Source organism: Hakea prostrata, unplaced genomic scaffold, assembly GCF_041222555.1.
Source record: "Hakea prostrata isolate BN-2017 unplaced genomic scaffold, UWA_Hpros_2 contig_109, whole genome shotgun sequence".
NCBI classification, from domain to species: domain Eukaryota; kingdom Viridiplantae; phylum Streptophyta; class Magnoliopsida; order Proteales; family Proteaceae; genus Hakea; species Hakea prostrata.
Window position 1 is genome coordinate 137,697 of NW_028291228.1, and position 24,017 is coordinate 161,713.

A 24,017-nucleotide genomic window follows, 5' to 3' on the forward strand; every position below is an offset into this window, starting at 1 on the left:
GTGAATTTTGACGATCTGTAGAATTTGTTGCAGCTCCCTATTACTCTTCCGATCGGAAACGATACGTCATTCAGGAGACTGAGATTTAAGGTATTCTGCTTTCATCGCTAAGTTCAGAACTTTCTTTATGGTTTGTATTCATCTGAGACAGTTTGGTGTTTTTGTTGGTAATACTCCATATATATCAATATTGTTTAATTGACGGGGGAAAGATTCCTTACCTGGATTCGCTTTCCCTTTTATGAAGTATTTGCAGCAAAAGTCTAGATCCACATTCTCGTTCAACCACCAAAGCTCTACCGGGGCGATTCCACAATCACTAGGAAAGGGAATGATATCCACAACCCAAATACCGTGGATTAATGGAATGAAGATCAAAAACGAGGAAAGGAAAAAATTTCCAAGCCTGCGATTCTAAGAGAGAGGGAGAGAGAGATGGAGCCGCCGTTTCTCAGAGATAAATCTCGTGCTAATGAATCACACACTTACTAATGCGGTGGTTTCCAAAATATATAACCCTATTTTGTAACCGCCCTAATAGTGAGTTTCCAATATTGCCCTTGGGCATTTAATTTATTAATCATATTAATAGATTCCAACAGCTCCCACTTTGCACAAGGGCAAGTGTTAATCTTTCAATGTGTCCCAGACACACTTGTATATCCCAGATATACACATTCAATCTCTCTGCTATGTATCCCAGATACATAGACCTCTTGTGTCCCAGACACACATGTATATCCTAGATATACATATTCAATCTCTCTGTTATGTATCCCAGATACATAGACCTCTTGTGTCCCAGACACACGTATATCCCAGATATACATATATATTGATCTCTTCACTATGTATCCCAGATACATAGACCACCTGTGTCCCAGACACTAATATCCACAAGTCATACTGGCAAAATGGGTTGTGCGACCGGTGATATACCTACGCGTGAGCCCCAAACTAGAAACCTTCCCAGAAGGCCAGAATGGCACATCACTCATAGAAACAAATCAAATAAGCATTAGTATAACACAGTGTCCTAGGTTTATTCAAACTCACCAGACTAAAGGTATCTCGATCCCTCTGAGAGATCACCTTCTTGTCCTTAAAATGTTCACTACTATAACACATACAGTTGGCACCAGCAAACACTTTTTAGGGTGCAGTTGAATCAAACCTTTCCTTTCGCCCCAGACCATCACTACACTTAGGATTGACTCCTTTCCCAGTAGTGCCCCTGTAGGTCGAATCAATCATAACCATAGGTAACACCCCAAAGTAGCCACATCAACCCTTCGTTTCATGATGTCGTCGAAAGTCACTAAGAACACTAATGGACCATAAGGTCCAGGACTCACAATGAGAGGAGCAAGGATCTATCCTCTTATTTCCAATGATCGTTAAGCACACATAGTATGATATATGTGCTATGGTGGAGCATTCTATATACAATAGAACGTATGTCCATCTCAACACCATACAGGTCTTAGTCTAGTCGCAACCCCTTGCGCCTAACCTGAGTTTCTTTATTGTCGCCACCCTAGCGCCACATAAAGTACTCGCACCTGGCTCCTATAGGCAACATGAATAGTGGGAACATTCATGTCGATTCTCTTCACAATAGGGAAACTCATCTTGATTCCAAATCAAGGTGACATCATGATTATGAATTGACCTACACAAAGTCATTCACAATCCGTCTCATCTCTGCTTGCCTCCAAGGCGCCAGAGGCGAATGCTCGTGTGAGTGAGCCATTCTCTTGCCTATTGACATATCTTGTTTTATGCTAGAAGAAACACAATCACACAGAAAGTGAATAAGAATAAATGTTGGAATGAACTCATATTACTCATTAATAAGAAAGTCTCAGTACAAAAAAAATAAGTCACAATCTACGCAAGCCCAAGGATTTTACATGAGAAATAAAAACATCCTTGGCTATAGGTTTGGTAAGAGGATCAGCTACCATCTGACTAGTAGATATGTGCTTAAGTACAACTTTCTTCCTTGATGTAATGTCTCTAACAAAGTAATATCTCAACTGTATATGTTTGGTCTTCCCATGATACTTGAGGTCCTTGACATAGCTAAGAGCTGCCGTACTATCACAGTAGACAAGGGCAGCCTCTTTGGATGTCATGACAATCCCAGTATGTCGAAGAATCTCCTCAACCAAACAGCCTCTTGAACCACAGTTGAGCATGCCACATACTCTGCTTCCATGGTCGAGAGGGATATACAAGTCTGCTTCTTGCTACACCACAAAATGGCCCCGCCATTCAGCAAGAAAGCATATCCAGAGGCTGATTTGCGCTCATCAATGTCTCCAGCCCAGTCGGCATCACTATAGCCAACTAAGCACAAATACAATCCTTGGTAACACACCATGTAGTTACTCGTTCCTCTGAGATATCTCAATATCCTCTTGACTGCTTTCCAGTGCTCTATGCCTGGGTTTGATTGGTATCGACTAACCAAACCCACTGCATAACAAATATCCGGCCTAGTACACATCATAGCGTACATAAGGCTACCCACTACACTGGAATATGGAACTCTTTCCATCTTGGTTTTCTCCTCTAGAGTCTTAGGACCCATATCAAGGCTCAAATGCAAACCCTTCTCCACTGGAGTATTAATTGGTTTGCAGTTGTGCATTTGGTGTCTCGTCAAGACATTGTCAATATAGGTCTCTTGAGATAAACCCAGTAATCTCTTTTGCCTATTTCTGACAATCTTGACACCAAGCACATAGCTTGCTTCACCCATGTCCTTCATATCAAATACGGAGGACAACCATTTCCTAATGGTTTCCAATAGCTCCTTGCTATTGCTAGCCATAAGTATGTCATCTACGTACAGTGTCAGAATGACATAATTATTATCAGATCTCTTGGTGTATACACAGTGGTCTTCCTCAAGCATGGAAAAACCATTTTCCATCATAGCTTGGTGGAAGCGCACATTCCACTGTCTAGATGCTTGTTTTAAGCCATATATGGACTTCTTAAGCTTGCACACTTTGCGCTCAAGTCCATTTGCTTCAAAGCCTTGAGGTTGATCCATATAGATCTCTTCCTCAAGTTCTCCATTGAGAAAAGCAGTTTTTACATCCATCTGATAAAGCTCCAAGTCCAACTGAGCAACAATGGCTAGTATGAGGCGAATTGAGGCAAACCTAACCACAGGGGAAAAAGTTTCCTCATAATCAATGCCCTCTCGTTGGGTGTAGCACTTAGCCACTAAACGAGCCTTGAATCTCTCAATAGATCCATCCGCCTTTCTTTTGATCTTGAGAACCCACTTGTTCCCAATTTCCTTTCGGCCTGGCAGCAAGTCAACCAAGTCCCAGACATGATTAACTTTCATCGACTCCAACTCTTCCTTTATTGCTTTCAACCATTCCTTTGAGCTTGACCCCGCAAGAGCTTCATGCACGCTCTTTGGTTCATGCTCATTGACTAAAGTCATCTCACAGTCGATCTCTTCAGGAGTTACCATGTAGGCTTCATGCTCTATGTCGAAACGTCGACGAGGAACTAGCCCGTGCCCACTACAGCGCAAGTGCATGTCAGATTGCTCACCGTCTAAGGTAGCTATCACATCTGTACTCCCACTCCCACTAGGATCTTCTAGATGAACCCCAGGTTCATTATCCAGAATCTGAATCCCTGGAGTGACAAGACCACTATCTTGTATCTCAAAGAATTCCGATGATTCTTTGTTAACTCCTGAAAGAGATGGAAAATCATTCTCCAAGAATGTTGCATCCCTAGACTCAAGTTTCGTTCTCCTCTCACTCTCATCTAGTCCAATGAAGACATGGCCCTTTGAGGGTTCAGAATATCTCACAAAGATACACTTTTTTTCTCTGGGTCCAAGCTTTCCATATTGGTGAGAATTAGAGTGAACATATGCTGCACATCCCCATGCGCGCAAGTAACTCAAATCTGGCTTCCTTCCGGTCCACAACTCATATGGTGTGGAAGGAACCGATTTAGTTGGAACTTCGTTGAGGATATAGGCCGTAGTCAGCAAAGCATCTCCCCAATAAGAGATGGGTAGATTTGCCTGCGCCATCATGGATCTCACCATGTCTAGCAAGGTTCTATTCCTCCTCTCAGCAACCCCATTTTGTTGTGGAGTCCCTGGAATAGTAAGTTGTCTAGATATCCCCTTTTCATCACATAACCCTTTGAACATATCGGAGAGATACTCTTTACCTCTATCCGTTCTAAGAGTTTTAATCCTTTTATCTAACTGATTCTCAACTAAGCTCATGAATTTCTTAAAACATTCCAGAGCTTCTGACTTATGAGAAATTAGATAAATGTGACCATACCTTGTATAGTCATCTATGAATGTGATGAAATAAGACTGTCCTTTTCTAGTATGCACATTCATGGGTCCACACACATCTGAATGGATAAGTTCTAAAGGAAGAGAGGCTCTCAAAGCCCTTTTGAATGGTTTTCTAGTTGCTTTTCCTGCTAGACATGACTCACAGGTTGGCAAATCAGATAGTGAACCTTGGACTAAGAGACCTTCTCTTGCCAACCTGTTCATCCTATCTAAACCAATATGTCTTAGTCTAGCATGCCACAAATTAGAAACAATACACATAGTATCTTGGCAAACAAAAGCACTACTAGAATTAAATGAATAATCAATTGTATCCAATACAGTGAAACCATTCAGAAGAAAACCATAACCATAAACCGTATCACCCGGATACAAAACCAAAGAATTGTTTTCAAATACAACTCTAAAACCATGTCTCATAAACCACTCTTGTTTCTGTTCCCACCTCTCGTTACTTTGCCTAGACCACTGAGGTTGAGCTCTCTCCTTCTTGCGCTTGAAGCCTGCACCCTTACTAGTGCTTGCTTCAGCAGCAACTACTTCAGTGTGAGGGACATCGGCCAACATCCGATCCTCCTCTAGCTCAAGGTGCTTGGCAGCTTGATCAAATGTCTTGACCTCATCAACATGAGTCAAGAAGATCTTCATTTGCTCCCAAGACTTAGGCAATGACCTGATGACGCAGAGACTTGCTCCTCATCAATCTTCTGGCGCCCACATGCGCTCAATTCACTAATCATGTTAGACATGATGGTTATATGCTACCTCATGGTGTGACCCTGGCGCATCTTATAACCGTCAAATGTGAGTCTAAGCTGGCAGCCTCTTGTGGTGGAAGTCCCTCCATACTAAAACTTCACAGCCTCCCACAAAGACTTTGCAGTCCTATGCTTCTCAAACCGAAGCATCAGGTCATTCCTCATGGTGCTTAGGATACTAATCCTAGCTACCCGGTATCTCCTCTTCCAGGCATTGTAAAGCTCAAGGTTCCTACAATACTGTGCAGTGGTACCTTCCTCAGGTGGGGACATGGTCTAGTTTACGGTTTCCAACATGTTCTGTTCTTCTAGGAGATACTGCACCTTTCGGTGCCAAATGTCATAATACCTCTTATTCAGTTTATCTCCTTTCGCGAAGTTAGCAACAATGCTCTTGGTAGCAGCCATTTATTCTAGAGACATTACGTACTAGGATGAGTTCAACTATTCTAGCATAAAACACAACTCAAGCAACAGCAAATCACACTAGCATAGTCAACCTATGGGATAAGCATTTAAACCAAAAGAGATGCTAACAAACATTCAATCAAATTCTCATGCAAACCCACATAGACTTATACACTAGTTTCATTCTGTGCAAGAAACATGATTGATAAACCCATATATAAAAAATAGTTTTATTAAAATAAAACATGCAATCATGTTAAAGCTATGAGGTGGTTCACACAGAACACTTCTACCTCATTAGCTCCCACTAGGCCCCATTAGGCCCTCAATGCCCAAACACCACACAGATTGTCGGGCCATTGGTGTCCAGTAAGTTAGAAACACATTCTGAACTGGACAGACCAATATCCAAAAAAATCCATCTCCCAAACGGACTGCCGTCTGTCTTTTATGCCCAGACGGATGACCGTCTGCCCAGACGGAAAATCCGTCTGGCATTCTGTGACCAGAAAATGGCGTTTTTTTCTAGATTTTTTTATGAACGAAATTTTTCCAAAAAACGGTAAAACACATTTTTTCACTCAAAAAATATCCAAAAATACATTAAAAAAATCTATCAATAAATTTTAAACAAAATTAATTATCATGGGTAATCAATTCATGCAAAAATTTACAAGGGAAATTCTCAAGAATCTCCTACTCGGATTCGAACCCAAAACATAAGGGTTTCCAAAACCCTATCAATTCTCCCATGGGTTTCGTATTAAACCCTGGATTCTCCGTAAACTCTTGATCCTCCCATTGGATCCATACAATAAAATTAAACAATGGGGAGGAACAAAAAACGTGGGAACCAATGGCTCTGATGCCAATGTTGGTAATACTCCATATATATCAATATTGTTTAATTGATGGGGGAAAGATTCCTTACCTGGATTCGCTTTCCCTTTTATGAAGTATTCGCAGCGGAAGTCTAGATCCACGTTCTCGTTCAACCACCAAAGCTCTACCGGGCGATTCCACAATCACTAGGAAAGGGAATGATATCCACAACCCAAATGTCGTGGATTAATGGAATGAAGATCAAAAACGAGGAAAGGAAAAAATTTCCAAGCCTGCGATTCTAAGAGAGATGGAGCCGCCGTTTCTCAGAGATAAATCTCGTGCGAATGAATCACACACTTACTCACTAATGCGGTGGTTACCAAAATATATAACCCTATTTTGTAACCGCCCTAATAGTGAATTTCCAATATTGCCCTTGGGCATTTAATTTATTAATCATATTAATAAATTCCAACAGTTTTAATTGTTTACCGTGGATGAGCTACAGAAAGTTGTTTCTATTTGATGTGCCCTTTCCCCCTTTTTCTCCTCCTCGGTCTCACTCTGTTTTCGTTGCTTCTTTTCTTGTTGTTCACTGGACTATTGATTTGAGGTTGTGCTCTTTTAGTGTTTCTTGAAAAAGCTACCGCTGTTTGGATAATCATTTTTTTTTCATTTATTGTGTCTGATAATATTTCTTACTTTCGTCAATGTTTTTCATTGATGGAAATCTGCAGCAAGTCAACTTCTTAAATAGATAACTATCGACATATCTTGGCATAATTTATGATTTTGTCTATCACGGATCATCATACACCTGAGTAACGGGATTTCAATTGTAAAGAAACGTTTAAAATGTAAGGAATCCTTAAATTTGAATTTTTTTCTAATAATTCATAAAACCGACTTAGACTTAATTGCGATGAGATCATGAGACTGAATTGTTGTAGTTATACAAAGACTAATGCTGATACCTCAAGCCCTCCAATTAGGTAGACCCGACAGCGACACTATGTGATATGGAGAGTTTATGATCAGACCGGGTTCATACCTGGTCCGACCCTCGACCCCGGTGGAGACGGAGAAAACCGAATCGCTCCCGAGCGAACCGGATCCGGAAGATGGCTTGCTGAAGAAGAAAGATTATTCGGCTGCAAGCGTGCCCTAATCTTACTTATGGATTAGGGTAATCACCCTGATGACAGCAGACTCAAACTGACGGCTGCGGATAATCATCATCAAAGGGATAACTATCGCATAACCTAACTGTTATCTCAAGAGTCCTCTACTAGCCCAAACTAGTAGAAGTCTATCGCTCAACGGATCTCATTGATAAGATCCAACGACTACCCGAAGAAGGCTCGAGTGCATCCAACGAAGGAGATTCGAAGGTACACTCTATATAAACCTCACTACCATACAAGGTGAGGGACGAATCAATCGATCAAAAAGAATACTATCTGAGACTCAGGTTCGGATACATACCGATAGATCCAAACTATCATCGTCCGCTATCTAGATCACCTTTCCCGTTTCTTCATTCATTAGCTCGTGCTTCTAGCAGAGCCGTTTGTGATTAAGTTCATCAACCGACTTAGCCTTCGGAGGTGGACTCCCGACCCCAGTGATCGGGCCACATCCGACGCTTTCGTTTTGCAGGACATCATGTGGAGATCCAAGGGCTGAGCAGATTTTGGACGCATCATTTGGCGCCGTCTGTGGGAAAGACTTGAAAAAGCCATGGTGACTAGATCAGCAACCGCTGCACAACGCAATTCCGGTGTTCAGATACCTAGGGTGAATAATCCAGATATTCCCCAGGAAAGCCAAAATCCTATCGAGGTGGATGATGGCCAGGGAGGACGTAATCTTCCTCCCCGATACAATCCAAGATCAATTGGATCAGGTAAAGATTCAACTCTTGGAGGTGAGCCAAGCACTCCGCGTGCTCACCAGACGAGTGGTTTTACCACAAGAACCTGATCAACACGATGCAGGGAGACGTGCATTGCCACGTGACCAAATACCACGTGACCAAAGAATGGCTAAAGACCGGAATGTTGATCAGAATTTCCGTGAAGGAGACCGAGGACTTTGGAGGATTGATGATCAACCAAGGCGAGGCGATCGGTTCGACGGACCGCAAGAGAGTACAACCGATTCAAATACAAGGTTGGATACTGGGGTAAGAACTCACTCACCCACCGTCGAAGAACCGTTCGTGATGATCGAAAGCGTTTGTGACGAGAGAAACGTTCGTGAAGGACGGGCTGTTCGTGATGATCGAGTAGCACGTGATGATCGTGTTAATCGAGGTCGTGATCGTATTGCTGAAGATCACCCGACCCAGATTGGTCAAGAATTGGCCAACATCAATGAGAAGTTAGGGCAGTTGGCTAAGGGAAGAATAAGCGAGGATATTTACTCGGTCATTCGGAAGACTCCTTTTGTTGAGCCAATTGCGGGATATCGGTTTCCCCATAACTTCGTTTGCCTACCTTCTCAACATTCGATGGCTTCGGAGATCCAACAGCTCACATCGGCTATTACCAATGAGACCATGGCGGTTTCGTGTAATTTCGATGAAATTTTATGTGGTTTTCGGTTCATCTCTAACTGGAGCGGCAATTCATAGGCGATTCCAGAGTGGGATACAGGTCAAGAAAACGGAAGAAACCTTGTTTACTGTCAAACAAGGAAAGAACGAATCGATCAGAGAGTTTCTGAAAAGATTCAACAAAGTGATGATGGAGATAGAAAACTTGGATGAACAAGTAGCCGAACCGCTCTATTCACAGGACTCACAAATCGGAAACTCCTGGAGTTATTACTACGGGATATACCCACGACTTATGCTTGAGTTGGTACAGAGATGCCGAAGCGAGGCTGAAGTCATGGAGATTCTAGATGCGCGCCAAGGAGATAATAAAGTCTCCAATAAGGAACAAAAGGCTCCTGAGCGAAGCGAAGCCAAAGAAGAATGTTCGCGATCAGGTTGGAAGATCCCAACCTTGGCGCCAAAGATCCCCCGGTAAAAGTGAGTACACTCCATTGAATGCTCCTCGGGCCGATATTTTGAATATCCTCAAAAGAAAAAGTATTTTGAAGTGGCCGCCTAAAATTCTTTTGAAACCCGAAGAGCAGCAGGATCGGGAAAAGTATTGCCGATTCCACAAGGATTATGGTCATTACACTATCGATCGTCGTCATCGAAGGCAAATATTGAGAGATTGATATCTCGGGGACATCTGTCCGATTTTGTTAGCGGGAGAAGGGAGGAGCCATGTGGGCCACGTGTGGCTGCCCCTAAAAGGGATCGTTCGGTTAGTTCAGAACGATCGAGGGAAGCCCCGAAGTCTAAAAAAGGCAAGGAGGTGATTGAAGCTGCTACTCGGTCACCGATTCTTACCATCTTCGGGGGTCCAGAGCCCGAATCATTCCGGAGTTTAAAAACCAAATCCAAATTTGTTGGAGCCGGAGAGGCGCAGAAGCGGAAGAAGCTGAATGGTGAAGATTCTATCACCTTTAGCGAAGAAGACGAAAGAGACGTTTGTTTACCTCATGATGATGCTATAGTCATCAAGGTAGAGATTGCACGGCGGGAAGTGCATAGAGTATTGATTGATACATGGTCTGCAGCTGACCTAATTTCTTACGAAGTGTATCAAAAATTGAAGGTGGATCAGGACTTGATGAAACCTTCATCTACACACCTATATGGCTTTGCGGGGTCATCTCGGCAGAGCGGAAGGATCGGTTCGGTTGGATCTTTCCATTGGAAGTTTTCCTAAAGAAACAACTGTCCGAATCAATTTTTTGGTGGTTCGAGAACTACCAGCCTACAATATGATTCTCGGGCGACCATCTTTATCCAAGATAGGTGCTATTATTTCGACAAAGCACCTGAAGATAAAATTCCCGACCGATATGGGAATCGGTCAAGTCTCCTCCGACGGAAGATCTCTCGGCGGTGTTATGTTGCCTATTTAAAAGACAAGGAGGGTCCGAAGAAGGTTTACTGCCCTCCCCATAGAAGTTCGAGATGATCGGGAAGAGACAGAGATGCAAAGGCCCGAACCGGTGGAGAAATCGGAGCAAATCCAGCTGTGTACCGAGGATGAGAAAAAGATTACTTATGTCGGGTCCGAGCAATTTGGAAGAGTTTAAAGATGAGTTGAAGTTATTTCTTCAACGAGAATAAGGTTGTATTCGCATGGTCTGCTGAGGACATGCTCGGGATCGATCGGGCCATTGCAGAGCACAACTCTAGATAGACCCTAAGGCGAAACCAGTGATACAAAAAAAAAGAAATTTCTCTATTGAAAAGTATGAAGCCGTTCGGAACAAAGTTGAAAAACTTAAGAATTCTGGTTTCATAGAACCAATCGAGTGCCCAACTTGGTTGGCCAACGTGGTGATGGTGAAAAAGGCGAATGGGAAGTGGAGGATGTGTACAGACTACACGAGATCTAAACAAAGCTTGCCCAAAAGATTGCTACCCGTTGCCTCGGATTGACCTCTTGATAGATGCTATCTGCAGGATATGAAACTTTAAGTTTCATGGATGCCTACTCGTGGTATAATCGGATCCTTATGAATAAGGAGGATGAGAAGTATACGGCTTTCATGACTGATCGTGAAAGCTATTATTACAAGGTCATGCCTTTTGGCCTGAAGAATGCGGGAGCAACATATCGGAGGGCCGTCAACAAGATTTTCAAAGAGCCGATAGGAAAGAATGTTGAAGCATATGTTGACGACATGCTTTGGTGAAAAGCTTTACAAAAGCAAATCACATTGCAGATTTGATCGAGGTTTTCTCGATCGAGGAAACATCAAATGAAGTTGAACCCCGAAAAATGTGCCTTTGGAGTCTCCTCGGGAAAATTCTTGGGTTTCATGGTATCACAGGAGGGAATTGAGGCAAATCCCGCCAAAATACAAGCTCGATTGATATGGAGGCTCCCAAAACCGTTCGGGGTGTACAATGTTTGACGAGGAGAGTTGTCTTGCCTTAAATCGATTTATCTCCAAGTCCGGAGAAAAATGCTTGCCTTTCTTCAAGGCACTTAAAGACCGAAGGGCAGTAAGGAAGCAAAGTGGACTGAAGAGTGCCGAGAAAGCTTTTGAGGAATTAAAAGAAGCACTTGGACAACCACCGATCCTGTCCGGACCGGAGAAGGGGGAAATATTACAGCTATATGTAGCGACATCCCTTTCGGCGGTCGGTGCAAGTACTTGTTCGGGAGAAAGATAAGAAACAAGTGGCCGATTTACTATGTAAGCCACGTGTTGCTAGATGCGGAGACGAGATATTCGCAGATTGAGAAGCGTGCTCGGCTCTCATGATGGCCGCCGGGAAGCTAAGGCAATATTTTCGGGCTCATCCAATTGAGGTATTTACAACTTTTCCTCTTAGTAAAGTTCTTAACAAACCCGATTTGTCCGGAAGGATGGTATCCTGGTCGGTTGAGCTAAGTGAGTTCCAAGTGAGTTTTAAGCCCGTGAACCGCAATCAAGGCTCGGGCATTAGCCGACTTTGTAGTAGAAACTACCGCACCAAGTGGAACCCACCATTGAGGATCCCATTATACCAACCACTTGGGAGGTATATGTGGATGGTTCGAGTAATAAAGATGGAGCAGGCGCTGGAATTCTATTAAAAAGTCCAGCAGGATTTATTATTCGATATGCTTTAAGATTCGCATTTGATGCAAGTAATAACGAAGCGGAATATGAGGCCCCGATAAGCGAGGACTTCGGTTGTCAAAGGCATTAGCTATTGCAGATGTTACTATTTATAGCGACTCTCGGCTTATAGTCAACCAAGTCCAGGGGGAGTATGGCATTAAAGAACCACGCTTGCAAAAATATCGGGAGATAGTGCAGGCATTTCAAAACCAATTCGGAATTTGAAGATATCTCAGATTTCGAGGAATGAAAATTCAGTGGCAGATGAGCTATCCCGACTAGCCAATGCCAAGGAAAAGAATCTAGACCCTTCGGTCTACATTGAAGAGGTAACTTTTCCAAGTTATCGGGAGAAAGAAATTTCTTATATTGAAGCGGAACGTTCTTTGGATGGATCCAATAATCGAATATCTAAGAGATGACAAGTTACCCGAGGATTCAAGTAGAGGCAAGGTTGATCAAGATTCGATCAGCTAGATTTGTCATTGCGAATGGGAGACTATACAAAAGATCTTATGCTGGACCCCTTATGAGATGTATAGGCCCCGAAGGAGCAAAATCAGCTTTGGCCGAGGTTCATGAAGGAATTTGTGGCGCTCACATGGGTGGCGAGCCCCGGCCCACAAAATTCTAAGACTTGGGTTATATTGGCCTAAGATCCAAGAGGCTGCTATGGACTACGTTCGTCGATGTAGTAACTGTCAAATTCATGCTACAAGATCGAAGCGCCCGGCGGAAATTATGACTTCAATTCTAAATCCCATTCCCTTTGCAATGTGGGGAATTGATATCATGGGCAAATTCACCAAGGCATCAAAGCGGACGGGAATATCCGATAGTAGCAATTGATTACTTCACAAAATGGGTAGAACAGCCTGCACCTGGCGACAATTACCGAGAAAAAAGTGGAGAAATTTGTGCTTGAATCAATCATATATCGCTTTGGGATTCCAAAGATAATTATCACCGACCATGGTACTCAGTTCGACTGTCCACAATTTGAGCAATTCTGTGGAACATATATGATCGAGCAATGGCTACCCCCAAAGCAATGGCTAGGTAGAGGTTACTAACCGAACGCTACTGGAAGGAATAAAGAGAAGACTCGAAGCTGACAAAGCTTCTTGGGTCGAAGAACTACATAATGTATTGTGGGCTTATAGAACTACGGTTCGAACACCTACGGGAGAAACTCCATTCAAGGTTGGCATATGGATCCGAAGCATTGGCACCTGTGGAGATAATGGCGGGGACGTTACGGGATTGTGAGTTCGAGGAAAAAGCAAATGAACAAGGACTGCTTGATAGTCTTGATTTGTTGGACGAAGTTCGGGCAAAGGCAATAGCACGAACTCAACATTATCAAAGAAGGATAGCGTCTCATTATAATACTCGAGTGAAGAATCGTCGGTACTTAGCCAGAGATTTGGTGTTGAGAAACACCCTAGCTTCCGACCCGCGTCACCAAAGAAAGTTGGACCCTTCCTGGGAAGGACCCTATATGGTTGTGAAACCGGTCGGTTCAGGAGCTAACAAGCTGAAGAACATAGATTCCCTGAAAGAGTTGGATCGTTCGTGGAATGCTAGGCATCTCAAAAAGTTTTATCGTTGAGGATGATTTCAATTTTTTTCGTGATGTAATCATTTTCAACTCAATCAATGCAATGTTTGGCTTTCAACAAACTATCTTTTGATTGGGGGGCATCATACACCACATTCAAGAACAAAATCCAACTATAAGGCATCGGATGAAAATTCGTGTGGGTCCTTCAACACTTCAACGCTTATGGAAAATTTTTCGAACTTTCTTAAGTCGGGGCATCGGATGAAAATCCGAGTGAGTTCCTTTTGCAAGGCGTCGGTTTGAAACCCGAGTGAGTTCCTTCGAGACTTATTGAATTTTTGAATTATCCTTAAGTATAAGGCATCGGTTTAAAACCCGAGTGAGTTCCTTCTCAGACTTATTGTATTTCTCCGGAAATCGTTAAGTATAAGGCATCGGTTTAAAACCCGAGTGAGTTCCTTCTCAGACTTATTGTATTTCTCCGGAAATCCTTAAGTAAAGGCATTGTTTCAGACAACTAAGACCTAATGCAACGGCGATTCAAGTGGCTAGCAAAGTTCAAAGATAAAGTAATTTCTTATTTCTTCGGAAGATCCAAAGAGGCCAAGTATCAAAATAATTACAAGAGCTGGATACAATCTTTGATCAAAGAAGAAAGTCATTACAGGTGACTGTTAACAAGTTATACAAGATCGACGCGACTTTGCTAGAACAAACATATGAGTCAACCATTGGTGGGGAGTCAAGGAAAAGAAGAGAATAAATGAGGATTACAAAAATATTTCAATATTCAGAAAATCCTCCGCAATTTCATACTCTTTGTCCAGCTTGTCCAGGAGAAGAATGGTCCTCGAACAAACTCGCATTCGGTACAAGCTCGTCATAATTGACTTCTTCCAGCGGAGAATAAACAGAGAATCTTCCAGATATTGCATAATATCTGGATCGGAAGGTGGAGGATCAATCTTATCCTTGGTCCAGTCGGGAGGAGGAATACCCGTGTCGGTAAATACATCGGGATGGCAAACAAGACCGTAGGGAGTCGTATCAAAATGAGGATCTTTCCTTAATATTGATTCCCATACTTTGTTCTCACCATCCCGATACGCCTGCAAGTTATAAGCATTCAGCATATCAACAAAAGGCTTACTTGTGTAAATACTTGAAGACGCAGCTCTGCGAACATCGTTGGAAGGGATTCGGGCAAAGGAACGACACTTGCCTTCCGGGTAATGTTTCAGATCCTTTAGCTCCCGACTTTCCAACTGTCCGCTCCAGTCGCTTTGATCTTCTCCCCGGCATCATCCAAGTCCGATCGAAGACGACCAATCATCGAATTCTTTCTCCCCGCCACCTCCCAAGCTAGATTCCGAAGGCGAGCAATCTCAACATCTTTAGCTTCAGAGATTTCCCGAAGCCTAGAAACTTCATTGCTCAACCTACTCGAGTCTAGTAATCGCTTCCACTTGGTTATGGAAGTTACAAAGAAGACTCCCGCAAACAACTTTCGAGTTAGCGAGGAGCAGAAAAGTAATTTTTCAAAATCGAGAGGATAATGAAGAAAGACTTACATCACCAAAGTGACTTCGTAAAGACTTCATCTGGAAGTTTGGAAAGAACTGCGCTCTCGAAGTCATTCGAGCAGCAAGTACACCATTCCAACGCTCTGTCAAACTCGTTTGACACTAATTCAAGCGAAGGATGAGAAGGATGAACTACATCAAGCAAAGGCCGAGCTTCATCACTTGTCACCCGACGGCGCTTCCCTGGTGGCAAAATCCTCCAACTCGAAGGAGAGGAGGAGGATGCCAAACAAGCACCGGAGTTAGAAATAGGAGCAGCACTGCTGGGACCACACCTTCATCGACGCCAACATAGTTGCCTCGGATGCCCGAAGAGTCTTCTTCGGGGGTGCACCAATAGGCACACCAACAGGCTCACCCAGCAGGAGTGCCGGCAGCACCATCGGCAACGGAGTGATCAAGATCTTCCGGGAAAGACGAGCGATCACTTCGGGCAAAGGAGGCGTAGAGACGGCATCAACGAAGCTGCGGGAATCGACTTGAAGATTCACCGCCAGCGAGCCGCCTTACGCTTGGAGGATTCACTAGCTGAAACCACCACACCGGCCCCAACCACCACCGACGCAACCCTTTTCTTGCAAGATTTTGCTCGATAAAGTTCGGGTTGATCTTGGGAGCCACTATGCAAAACAACAAAAAAAACCTGCCGTATCGACGAGAAATAAACGACAAAGCAACAATGGGGAAACCCTAGTTTTCTAAAGCTTCTGACTGCACCAACAAACTAAACCCCAAGTATAACTACTGTGCGGTTTACTTCGGGGGAAGTGGGGAAAGAGATGAGAAATCAAAAAACTCACTTGTTCGGGAAATGGATAGAGTCGTCGTTGGAGTACGAGGAATACGGAAGCGAGCCGAAGGACGAAAGGTTGCTTTGGCACTTTAGCAAATCTATCTTGCGAAGTCGGGATAGATGGAGAGTACCCACGAAGGCTTTAAATAGCCTAAGGTATAAGACGACGGTTGAAGGCTAAGGACAACCGACGACCCAGACCGAAACAACGCTTCGAAATCCGCAAAAAGCAAGATCAACGGTCAAAGGGATGCCACATGGAAACATATGGAAGCGAGCACCTGATGCAGAGAAACCTCCAATCGTCGCACTGCCATTAAAATAATGGATGTATTTCCGATTCATTGGAAACAGTGAATGGTATACAAAAAGCGGAAAACGTTTGAACTTCGCGAGAAGGGAAACGTGCGGACTTTGCAATAAATGAAGTAGTGGGGAAGATTAACACATCTTCCCGAAACACATCTTCACAATATTTCTATAAGATCATTATTCGGCGAGGAATGAAAAGTTAGGTGATAAGTTTTATCATTAATACTTTGATATTCAAGGCAAGACTTCGGCAGGAGACGGGGAAATTTTGAGGCCAACATAAATAAAGAAATGTCTATTCATTAAATTGAGGGTACATCTTTACAAAAGAACAACTCCCTAAGCCTTTTCTCCATTGTTGCCCGAGGGACCCCGGGTCGGGAGGACTTTTCTCGGGACCATGAGAAGAGCCTTCCTCAAGAGTGGCATCGGCTGAATCCTCTACAGCAACAACTTGAGACTCGGCTTGTGATTTCTCCTCCGGAAGTGCCGGCTCGTCATTCGGATATGCCTCATATTGAGGGTCAGCTGGAAAAGGATCATCTTCTCCCCGAGCCCGGTCCGGAAGATCCATACCAACTTTCCCGAAGACTTCGGGTGGCATACCTCACGAAAAGGAGCAAGTGTCGAAGTCGGGGATCGTTCCAAGGATCTGCTCCCAAACGTCGTTTTGCCCCATGCGATAAGCCCGAATGTTGTAGAAACCTAGCAATTCGGAGAAAGGTACGCTGTTCGGGTATTTCCGAATGCACTCCTTCCGAAGGTCCGGCTTTATATGCTCGGGCTTGCTAGGGATTGCCAACTTCGGATGTTCTTCGAGCTCCCTACTTTTGATTTCAAAGCTGTCACCAAACAACGTGGCAGCTGCCTTTTTGCTTCCGGCCTCGCGCTCGGCAGCAGAGACACGAATTTTCGAAGCTTCAAGAGCTTCCTTGAGGGAGATCACTTCTTCCTCATGCTTTTTCTGCAGCTCCACGAAGAGCTGCAGTCGGCTGGTCTATTTCGGAATTGGCCTTGGCCAATTTCTCTTCACAAGTTTGCAAGCAAGGAGCTGGTGCGACCAACCCGGCTCAATGCTTCCATGTGTTGATAAAAGCTCAACACAAGCATTCCCGGGAAGACGGAAGATATCGGAAGAAGTCATAAGAAATTATGAAAACATAAGTAAGCAAGAAGACCGGTACCTTGTAGATTGACTAACAAGGGAGGTGTCATCCAGGGCTTCAAACTCCCGGCGATCGAAGGAGCAAGACCGAGGGAGCTCCACTCTGCAGCTTTCTCAAGATCTCGAGTGATCCCGTCGGTCATCTTCGGGGTCCACGGGGGATGAAGACTTCCTCACCATCCGTCGAAGCTTTGGATTTTTTGTTGGAGGGAGCATCAATTGTGTCATGCCTCCTCTTGGTTCGGACGGAGGAGGAGACGTTAGCCCTCTCCACCATTGGTTTCTTCCCTTTACCCGAAGCATCAGCTACGGCCCGATATTCTTGATACCCCCGTAAGAGGGGTCGGGAGAGGGAAGAGAAGCCTCTTGATCTGCAGATCAAGACCATGGGCGATCGTTGCTCGGCTGTCACAACGGCCCTAGCGGCCTTCACCCGCAGGCTTTCGGGGTTCGTTCGGGGAGGCACCGCAAAGAAGAAGGACAAGAATCGAATTCAAGACATATCACTTCAGTCAAATCAAAGGATGATGGTTAGAAGCTCACAATGAGCCAAGCCCCAAGATCTGAAGGATGGAGTTATACTCCATTTCATATCCATGTATCTCTTGATACCACGGAATGGATTTGATCTTCCTGATGGCCGCCTCGTCTTCTTTGGATAAGGGAAGGCCCCGGTTACTTTCGGACGAAGAAGTAAACCTCCTCCAGGTGGTCGGGAAGTTAAGATCTGATGGAGGCGCTCGACAGAAAAAGTATCGTTCGCGCCATCTTTTGTGATTAAAAGGGCAAGTTCCTTTGACAAGGATGCTGCCCCTCCAATCAAGTTCAGCCTTATTGCGTTTGGAAAGAAAGACCCATCCGGGAGGATGGGAGATAGAAAGAACATGAAAATGTACAAAAAGAGAAAGAGATGGCGTAATGCCAAGCTCAAAACACAAACCCAAGAAGCCGACGATGAGACGCCAGCTATTGGGGAGGAGCATTCCGGGACAAATGTTCCAGTGATTCAAAACTGCAGAGAACAAAGGATTAAAAAAGGGAAAGCGAACCCCGCTTTCCAGTGCATCTATGTACAGAGAAAATTCACCCAAAAGGGATGAATCAACCCTCTCATCAGGGTGGGGAGCCCTAACCTGATAAGAGGAAGGAAGGTCAAAATCTTGGACAGCTAAAAGAAGGGTTTCTCCATTATAAATGGAAGGAACAGAGCCAGGTCCACCATTGGACCCGGAGGTTCGAGGCTGCCTAGAAGACTCGACAATCTTGGAAGATCCAAACCCGAGGAAGAGAGGAGAAGTTTCGGCTTTTCTTTCAAAACCTTTTGAGAAACTTCAGCGAACTCCTGCCAGAGGACGGTTAGGGTTTTGTTATCACTATCCGACTGTTCGGGAGCAGGAGAAGCAAAAGCATCACCGCTATCACCAACATGGGGTACTAAAGAAGCCCTATCGTCCGCCATTACTCGTTACAAGTAAACTACAAAAAGAAAAGACCAAGAAACTTACCGATTCGGTGAGACGGAAGCTTGAGAGCAGGAAGGCGCGAAGCAGACAACAAAGGTTCAAATCCAGACAGGAAGAATGAAACCTACGAAGACAACGAACCGCTTTTAAAACTCCCGCACAAGTGTTTGGGAATCTAAACGATCGAGATTGATTCAAAATCAACGATCAAGATTGAAAGACGTTTTGAAAGTTTGAACTCACGAATCCGAAATAGGCGTTTGGAAACCGTCGCTTGGATGACGTGAGCCACGATAGATCAACTGCAACGAAGATACGTGGCCTTACACTCACAACGCTCGAGGAAAAGTGACCACCGCATTAAATGTGATATGACATTTAATGAAGCACGCAGAGATCATCACCTGACGACGAACCCAGTTAAAAACCAAGCCCTCGGGATCGACCGAACGCTTGGTCTGGGGGGCTCATGATATGGAGAGTTTATGATCAGACCGGGTTCATACCTGGTCCGACCCTCGACCCCGGTCGAGACGGAGAAAACCGAATCGCTCCCGAGCGAACCGGATCCAGAAGATGGCTTCTTTGAAGAAGAAAGATTATTCGGCTGCAAGCGTGCCCTAATCTTACTTATGGATTAGGGTAATCACCCTGATGACAGCAGACTCAAACTGATGGCTGCGGATAATCATCATCAAAGGTTATAACTATCGCATAACCTAACGGTTATCTCAGGAGTCCTCTACTAGCCCAAACTAGTAGAAGTCTATCGCTCAACGGATCTCATTGATAAGATCCAACGACTACCCGAAGAAGGCTCGAGTGCATCCAACGAAGGAGATTCGAAGGTACACTCTATATAAACCTCACTACCATACAAGGTGAGGGACGGATCAATCGATCAAAAAGAATACTATCTGAGACTCAGGTTCAGATACATACTGATAGATCCAAACTATCATCGTCCTGCTATCTAGATCACCTTTCCCGTTTCTTCATTCATTAGCTCTGTGCTTCTAGCAGAGCCGTTTGTGATTAAGTTCATCAACTGACTTAGCCTTCGGAGGTGGACTCCCGACCCCAGCGGTCGGGCCACATCTGACGCTTTCGTTTTGCAGGACATCACGTGGAGATCCAAGGGCTGAGCAGATTTTGGACGCATCACTATGATACCGGTTGGGATCATAGTCTCTCGAGGATGCTGTATAACATTACTTCCATCCTCTCCATGAACGATCAGGTGGGAGCCACATCTAAAAGCTAACAAAATGGAACCCCTATTGTATGGTGGTAATATTGAGGGGCAGTGCTATGGGAACAAAATTTTGGAGTGAGTTAGTTTTGGATAGCACTACCCACCCTCACACTTTTTGACCACCCATTCTGGAAGGGTTCTAACTTGTTATTGGTTAGAGGTGGACCCTCTTGATGAATTTGTGGTGACAAAACATGAGGATAATGTTATGAACCCAACTCTATGATACCCAGTTGGGATCCCATCCTCTCATGGCTGGTGTGTAACATTATTTCCTTCCTCTCCATGAAACATTTTTTTTTTTTGGGCGGGTGGGGAAGCCGCCACTAAAATCTGATAAAATGGGATTGCTTATTGTATGGTGGTGACGTTGAGAGGTACTGACAAACTTTTCTAATGAGTCTAACTTCTAGTAGCACTACCCTCACATCCCTCGACCACTCATTCAAGAGGAGGGTTTAGCTTGTTTGTAGTTAGAAGTGAACCTTATTCCTGAATTTGGGGTGATGAAACATGAGGATAATATATTCATCCAAAAAAAAAAAAACATGAGGATAATGTTACTACAAAGTATTGACTAGTTGGAAGGCAACATCACATATTGAGGAACCTCAGCATATTTGACATTCATCATTCTTACTATTCCTTCATATGCTAATTTTTTTGAGGTGAATTCTTACATATAATAAATAATTAGGGCAAGCTGGAGGTGCAAAGTAGGAAAGCAATACTTCACCAAAACAAAAGAACTAGTAAAGCGATAAGCTGCTGCTCGTCAATGGAAGCTACCGCGCCAGCACCAAGAGTCGGAGTTGTGGTGTTCATAATAAGTGGGAAAAGCATTCTATTGGGGAAGCGGCGGGGCTCCATTAACGACTCTTGCTTTGCTCTCCCTGGTGGCCACCTTGAATTTGGTAATTTTGGTTGCTCAAAAAATATCACATTAATTTTCTTATGCTTTTTTGTCATTTTCTTTTGGATGAAGTTGCCTATTATTGATCCAGTAGTAGAGATATTGAGAGAAGAAACTTCTCTCCAATATTATAGGGATGTTCTTGGTACTCCTAATGACAATTAATGAAATAGAATAATCCATACCCTTTTGAAATCTAAATATCTCTTTAAATTCCATTCATTGTTTTTCAATGGAGATAAGAAAAACATGTTATCAGCAAATTAAATATACATCAATTGGATTTATAAACTATTATGTTTACACCCTTTGAATTTTGTTATTACAAATTCCTTGATATGTCTGACATTAGAAGAGAACATATTAACCTTCTAAGTGAGGAAAATACTAAAAGAACTTCAAAATTATTTGTCTCTTTACTCTTGTTTTCTTTATTTTTCTCTTGAAAATTAGAAGAGATTTCAAGGTGAAAGGAAACAATATAAGAATTTTAAAATACAATTTGTAGAATCATTTAGTCACATGAATAAAGGATATAAGCATGATAGAACAAATTTTTTTGGGTAATTTTCATATGGACCCCCTGAGGTTTGGTCCAGATCACTTTTAGTCCAATTTAAGTTTTCTTTTGCATATAGCTCCCTTGTGGTTTTAAAAAATAATTAAATAAGGACACACTTAACAAAAATAGTTAGTTTAATAAATTTTGTGACAAAAATACCCTTGTGCCCTTTGGACTTCTTTTTATTATTTTAATTTATTAAAATAGATACCATCAAAATAAATAAATATCTTTACCAAACTAATTCCCTCATAAAAACAATGGAGTTTGAAAACAAAGAACAGTTGCAGAAGAACATTGCTCTGCAACTTCACAACCGGAGGAAGACAAATGGTCTGCTTTAAATCCATCATGTGTCTCTTCAATACAAGTTTTCATCTTGCATGCTTAGAATACAGATTTTGTTATAAAATTGATGCGAAAACCCTCATGGTTCTCATTTAGTGTGGATGATGTAATCACTGATTTTCCTTTTAAGATCTAATAATAATAAGAGGAGTTTATCAGATTTTTGGTCGATCGATATTCAAATTCTTTGATCTTTGGCATTGGAAAATCTGTAAAAATGGTTTCAGAATGACCGAGATCAAGTGCACATTTACAATTTAGTGTTAAAGCGAGAATCCGAACAAAGATTCCATAATTTCCATTTCTTGAGCTCAAAAATCAAAAAACTCTGGTTCTAAGTCCAGAGACGAACTCTCCGAAATTCTAACCATGATACATCATACATTCCATTATGGAGTAGATTTGCTGTAAAAACTAAAGACATCTGGAATTGACTCTTTTATCACTAAGTGACTTTGGGTTTCTTCATGGATTCATGGCCAATAGGTCATTAATGGAATCTTGTCATTTGCCTTCCCAGTTCCCACTTTGATTTTATTTCCATGCACGCTTTGCCATCCTAACAAGTAAGAATCCTACAACTACTGGGATTTCTGTTTGGGTGAACAAAACAAGAACGGTCAAACCAAATGGATGGGATAGGATAGAAACACACAAAAGAGTTTTAGTCGGATATGAGGATTAACAAAAGGGATGGTAAGACTTCAACCTCTTGGAGGACGGAGGCTGATTTGAGGAACTGTTAAACCATCATCATTCACTCTCTTGTTAGGTTTGACACTGAGACTGTTGGCCTGATTCAACATCTTGTTGTAAGCGTTCTGCACAGCGAAGTTGTTGTAGTTTAGAGCAGGTGAGGCTTGAGGAACTTAAGGACTCAAATCCCAAAATCATCAGAAGAGAAACTCAAGTTGCTTTTAAGATCGACCTCTAGAAATGGCGGTGTGAAATCAATCTGCCATGATTCCCCATTGTTACAAAAATGAAAGGGAACAAAAGTTTTAAATTGTCTTCCTCCTTTGGTTGTGAAGTTGCAGAGCAATTGTTATTTATTTTTTAACTGTGAAGAATTAGTTTGGTAAGCTTTTTATTTATTTATTTTAATAGATAAGAAGTCCAAAAGACACAAGGGTATTTTTGTCACAAAATTTATTAAACAAACTATTTTTGGTAATTGTGTCCTTATTTAATCATTTCTTAAAACCACAGGGGAGCCATATGCAAAAGAAAACTTAAACTGGACTAGAAGTGACCTAAACCAAACCTCAGGGGGTCCAGATGAAAATTACCCTTTTTTTTTTTTTTTGAATTAAAGAGTTTATATATAGGGTGGGGGGGGAATATTACCAATATATGTGCCGCCAGATGGGTGCGAACCCAAGATCTCCCCATGGGAGGTTGGGTTTTTAACCGCCCTACTAATCCACCATTGACATGGAACAAATTCCAATAAGGGTAAACAAAATAATTGACTAAATACATGGGATGTTGAAAATATTTTTTTGTCATCAGTTTTTTTCTTTTTTTTCTTTTTTTTAATTTACTTACGATTTGTTATTATTTTTTAAGGGGAAAATTTTGAGGAATGTGCAGCGAGAGAAGTAAGGGAAGAGACAGGCTTGGATATAGAGAAGATCGACTTCTTAACTGTCACCAATAATGTCTTTCTGCAAGAGCCTAAGCCCTCGCATTATGTTACCATAGTCCAGCGTGCAGTTTTGAAGGATGCTCTACAACCTACCGTAAACATGGAGCCCACCAAGTGTGATGGTTGGGAATTGTTTGACTGGAATCATCTACTTGAGCTGCTATTTGGACCTTTGGAGACCGTCGTGAAGAGTGGCCTCAATCCTTTGCCAATTGTTGAATCCTAATGGAACCATGCCAGCGAAATGCCAAGGCTCTGTCTCCCTCTTCTATTTGGTTTGTGTCAAAGTTGCCACTTTGCTAAGGACTTTATTACATGAAAATTCAAATAAAAGATGGGTTCCCCTCATAGGTCACCATTAACTTTGAA

The 24,017-nt window shown here is 42.8% G+C and overlaps 1 protein-coding gene across 1 annotated transcript; it reads left to right on the forward strand.

Moving 5' to 3' along the window:
• Window positions 1–24,017, forward strand: LOC148998855 (nudix hydrolase 1-like). Its single transcript, XM_089141667.1, has 3 exons — window positions 1–90; window positions 20,875–21,091; window positions 23,570–24,017. The coding sequence occupies exons 2-3, from the start codon at window positions 20,956–20,958 to the stop codon at window positions 23,872–23,874; spliced, it is 441 nt and encodes a 146-aa protein (XP_088997793.1). The 5' UTR covers window positions 1–90; window positions 20,875–20,955; the 3' UTR covers window positions 23,875–24,017.

Excerpts from the sequence above, each read along its gene's own strand:
- LOC148998855 (XM_089141667.1), top strand. The coding sequence starts at position 20,956 with ATGGAAGCTACCGCGCCAGCACCAAGAGTCGGAGTTGTGGTGTTCATA. Across the intron at positions 21,092-23,569 it reads TGGTGGCCACCTTGAATTTG|GGGAAAATTTTGAGGAATGT; the intron begins GTAATTTTGGTT and ends TTATTTTTTAAG.